The 5118-nt window shown below is 38.0% G+C and overlaps 1 protein-coding gene across 1 annotated transcript; it reads right to left on the bottom strand.

Moving 5' to 3' along the window:
* Positions 1-2599: 2599 nt before the first annotated feature.
* On the bottom strand, positions 2600-3886 carry LOC134722462 (putative nuclease HARBI1). Its single transcript, XM_063586083.1, has one exon. The coding sequence runs from the start codon at positions 3884-3886 to the stop codon at positions 2600-2602; it is 1287 nt and encodes a 428-aa protein (XP_063442153.1).
* Positions 3887-5118: the final 1232 nt, after the last annotated feature.

Genomic DNA, 5118 nt, shown 5'->3' with positions numbered 1-5118 from the left:
TTCACTTTTAAAGACTTATGCTAGTATACGTCAAACTACCATAGTTTATAATAAACCCTAATGTCAGATACATACATCAAAAGATGCAAAAAAGACCAAGTAAAGTATCTGAAAAACCTGACATATAAAAAGAATTTATTCAAGACGAAGCGTAAAGACAGGTTGATAAATGTTAATTCTTGATGGCCTATTAATAAACACGATCAGTTCATATATATACATATGAAAAGTAAGCTTAGATTAAATTAAACGTTGCTTTTAACACGTTACACTAGCTTTTTAAAACACTGTAAAATTGCAAGTAATGAGTTAAAGATTCATTTAACGCGTTGGAGTTGTATTTAACGCGTTGGAGTTGTATTTAACGCGTTAAACCTTCATGTAACGCGTTATTTCTTATTTAAACGCGATAAGTAGTTAATGACGATGATATTAAAAATGTGCTGAAAATTATTAAACTATATCGCGTTAATTGACAAAGTTATGACACATGTGGCCATTTCATTTAATAAGTTTCAAGTAAAATCTGACGTCTTAAATCGTTGTTATGGCGAAAGATGAAAGTATTTTCGGTAATTTTTTGTAGTTTTGTGCTTAACACGTTAAATATTTAAATAACGCGTTAAAAAATATTTTAACGCGTTAAAACTGTATTTATCGTGTTGAATGTGATTTTGTCGCGTTAAATTTTAACGCGTTACTTTCTCGGGTTTTTGACATGAACGGCCTTTCATATTCTAGTTACGTCTTAACTACTCCATACAAAACAGAAAAATTCACGGGCATTTTTTATTTCATTCAGCAACATGCCAGCTAGAGGTCGCGGAAGAAAGAGTAAAACGGGAGTTTGTAGGAGTACACCCGCATGTAATCAGCGAGAAATTGCTGAAAAAGAAGCAACACCCGAGGAAGAACCAACAATTCATGCACAAAATGTCAGGAGTAACAATCCCCTCAACTGCCAGACAGCCACAACAGTCTCTTCAGGGACAGACACAGGGATGTCCTGCTATGTGGCAGCCTCAACCGTCGCAGTGGCCAGGTCAGCCTTCATCTAGTGTTTTCGTCTGTCAGTCACATGACCAACTGGGTGTCTCAACAATTTCCTCATCAAAGACAGCAACCACTGACGCAGCTGCAACCTTTGACGCAACTGGCACCGCCACGAACATCCTCCGTGATCGCTACATCGAATCCTAATTTTTTGCAAGGAGGGGTTTCAAAGTCTAGCGAGTCGAGCAGTGTTTGTCAAATGTACAACGTGAGTGACTCTGACATCTCTGAACAGTTTCTTACTAATACCTGATTTTTTTTATGGTGCAACGTATTGTGTTGAAAGAAGTTTTGGTTTCAATTTACTTTTTGGGTTGTAATCACAGCTGTGAGCTCATGTTACTTGTTTATAGCGTGGTATGTGTTTAATGTTGCTAGTATCACATATGTTATGTACTTTAGTTATTTGTTCAAGGTACGGAATGTGCTTATAACCATGGACTGGTCTTTTTTCAAATATGACAATTAAACTGATTTAACCTGTAGAAACTCTGTGTATGACTGTCATTCTAATGTAACTTTAATCATAAACTCGTTTGTGCACGAGGGCTACAGCATTTTTGAAATAAATGTAATCACTTGTTAGATACTTTTTTACATATTATCGGATGAAAGCTGTCACTTGATTGATAATAAAATTTAATATTTTGACCAAAACTGTACGTAGCAGAAAAACTTCAAGCATCCAAAATTTTCTCACAAGCGAGACAACCAGAAAACAATACATCACAGAGAAAAAACCTCTATTGTGTCTCTCGTGATATATTTTTTTTTACGAGGCAACCCTATGAAAAAATAAATGATGGCACTCATTTGAGATTGAGATGCAGATTTATCAAACATTTACAGTTCATCTAGCTAAAATGAGGGTCGTTATTGTTAAATGTTTTTTGTATGTGCTTTCACCCAGAAAACTTTTTTCAAACTTAAGTTTCTACTTTTATTCAAATGTGCTTGTTGATTGTGACCAAATATAGGCTTCAAAATAAACCTTGAAAGTTTTATGAGATTCTCGCATAATAAACAATCATGCAAATCCAACCTGCTGTTAACTGTTAGCAGGCTAATAAATTTGATTCTTAAACTACAATATTACGGAAAGTGCTGATTCACTTCCTATGATAACAATCTTATGTATTAGTTTTCTTTTTCATCTAAAATTCAGTTTTTCGATCTCGTAAACTTTTACCTGTACCGATACATGTATAAGTTTCAAAGATTTAAATGTATCCTTGACAGAAATTAAGACGAAGCGTCAGTTGACAGAAAATCTACCAAATATGAAAAAGAACAGATATGGGGTAAGTGTCAGAGAGACCACACTCTATCCACAAGAAAAAAAACAGAAGAGTTAAAAATGATCGTTTAAGGTAGGATAAGCCAAGTTGTAATTCTGGAATACGAGTTTTGTTTTAGACAAGGTTTCCCGTAGGACAAGTAACACAAAGCCAAATATATAAATGTAATAATATATTCAAAAATTCAAATATCCTTGTAATACATGTGTACATTCTTTATAAATCAAAACTGTTCCATCAGTTACCAACTATGCACTTATCATGCGGTTTTGCCAAGGAACTGAGCCAGCTTGACTATTGAAATATAGTCGAAGGTATTCCCTTTGCTTCTTTACAGCTACGGTGTCTCTGTTTGGTCCAATTACCATGTTTACGTCATACATATTTGCGGTCGCTCGCCATAAGCCCGGAATCAAGTCATGCTGGTCATTTTCCATGTCAAGTTGCGCGTTCTGTTGTGTTGGATATCGTAGTCTCATCACATTGTGCAGACACACGCAACACTCGACAATGTTTCGTACTACATTTGGCTGCTGCATCATGGTGGTAAGTAATAATTGCCATCGTTGGGCCAGTATACCAAATGCGTTTTCAACCACACGTCTTCCTCTCGATATTCTGTAATTAGTTATCAATTGTTCATCTGTTAAGCCTCGTTGAGAATAAGGCTTCATCAGATATGTTCTCAAACCAAAAGCGTCATCTCCAAGAATGAAATATGGCACATTTTTGTCATCGTTCGGCATTGGATCCGGGTCTGGAAAGCCAATCGTTTCTTCTTCCAAGCACTCTTTAAGTTTAGAATTGTTGTAGATCTGAGCATCAGACATTGATCCACAACCACCAATGTCAATCCACAAAAACTTGTAATCCGCGTCAACTAATGCAAGGAGAACCACTGAGAAAAATCCCTTGTAATTATGAAAGAGTGATCCTGTATTTGAAGGACATCTAATGGCTATATATTTGCCATCGAGAGCACCACAGGCATGTGGAACATTCCATTTTCGCTGGAACTCTTCAGCAATATCACGACATTCGCGCTGTGTGGTGGGACAAGAAATTGCTTCGACTTTATATTCGTCTACAATGGCTTGGCAGACTTCGGGAACAAACATAGAAATTGTATTTCGGGCAACTCTAAAGTCGTATTGTAGAGTTGGATATTTATCCCCAGAAGATAAGTGTCGTATAGTGACAGCGAGCTTCAGGCCTGGTTCCAATGCTTTTCTAAGCCGGGTATCTCTCCTTTGAATTCTGGGACCTACTCTATTCAATATTTCGTCGAACATCTCGGGCGGCATTCTCAGAAAGTTGAAAAACGACTGTTGATCCTCCATTCTCAACTCCTGCATCAGTCTATCATAGTGGCCAAACATAAGCCTTCTTTCCTGAGTAAGCCAGGGACGCACCCACCATGTTCTGGGTCTCCTTTGTTTTCTTTTTATCCTGACGCAGAAAAGCGCAACTTGAGCATCAAGAAGAGCTTGTTGTCCTTGTAATGATGTATGAAGTAGAAGTAAATCTTGTTCCATCGTTCAACAGTACAATTACAAATGATTCCGTCTTAAAAAAAAACACCTATATATACCATATTCAACACGGGTAACAGAGATCCGATGCAAACCTGCTGCAAACGCACCGCAGACGTGGTAAAGACGTACTGCATACCGATAGGTCGTACAAAGAACGTACTAAGGTCTTTAGGAACGTAATAAGAACGTAGAATAGTCTTCGCGAGGTCGTGTTGAAAACTTCTCTAAATCACCAAGTTCTAAAAGATCGTAGTAAAGACGTAGAGCACTCGTAGTAAGGTCCTGGTGCAGTCTCCAAGAACGTAGTAAACACGCAGTGAAGACGGCTTTCAAATTTATCACGTCCGTACTACGTCCATACGGTTCATAACTAGTGTCCTCTACGTCCTTACTACGACCAAGCCGTTCTCAGTACGTTCTTATTAGGTCTTTACTGCGTTTTATCCTCAGGAAGTTCTCACTACGTTTGTTTTGAACATGTTCAAAATTATTTCACGTCCTTCACGTCCATGAAGACCTTACCACGTCCATGCAAGTTCGCAGTACGACCATATAAGTTTGCACTGCGTTCGTTCCCCGACTTAGAAGTTCCCACTACGTTCGCCTACTTTTTCAGAATGCACTGGGAACGTGATAGGAACTTGGTCTAGTGTGACGGGGGCATACTCAAAAGAATTTGTTCACCATCGATTGGTTTCAACAGGTCACATGTACATTTCATCATGTTGTATTTTTCTCTGCCAGATATGGGTCAATATCTTTAATTGTTTTCCACAGGCGGTTATCATGGTAACGTTTTTCCCTGTAGCTCAATCCATACCGTTAGCTTGGATATGTATGATAGCTCGTTTTGAAGCTGTGTAATTTTTATATCGTTGATATGTCAAGTCAATACACTTTTATTGCCTATATACATACCACCTTGCTTACACGTGGTGCCACGTGTGGATCCGGATCTGTTTACCTTTCTGGATCACCTGCGATAACTTCCAGTTTTTAGCCAGGACGAATCTTGTTCGTTCTTTGAATTAGTTTTCAATGCACGCCACTGCTTGTCGTTTGTCTAGTGGTCTTGTTTTCCCATGGGATTGCCAGTTTATTCGACTGACGTGTTTCAATGTCACTTTGGTATGCTTCATGCTTATATGTTCATTACGTAAAACTGAATTCAAAATTTTTGGAAAATTTTCCTAGCGGTAAGGGAACAACCATTTGATTTCAAAAGGGGGATG

Source organism: Mytilus trossulus, chromosome 6 (genome assembly GCF_036588685.1).
Source record: "Mytilus trossulus isolate FHL-02 chromosome 6, PNRI_Mtr1.1.1.hap1, whole genome shotgun sequence".
NCBI classification, from domain to species: domain Eukaryota; kingdom Metazoa; phylum Mollusca; class Bivalvia; order Mytilida; family Mytilidae; genus Mytilus; species Mytilus trossulus.
Note: the sequence above shows the minus strand (reverse complement) of the source record. Positions and strands in the feature narration are given on the sequence as shown.

Coding starts and splice junctions, on each gene's coding strand:
- LOC134722462 (XM_063586083.1), bottom strand. CDS start 3,886: ATGGAACAAGATTTACTTCTACTTCATACATCATTACAAGGACAACAA.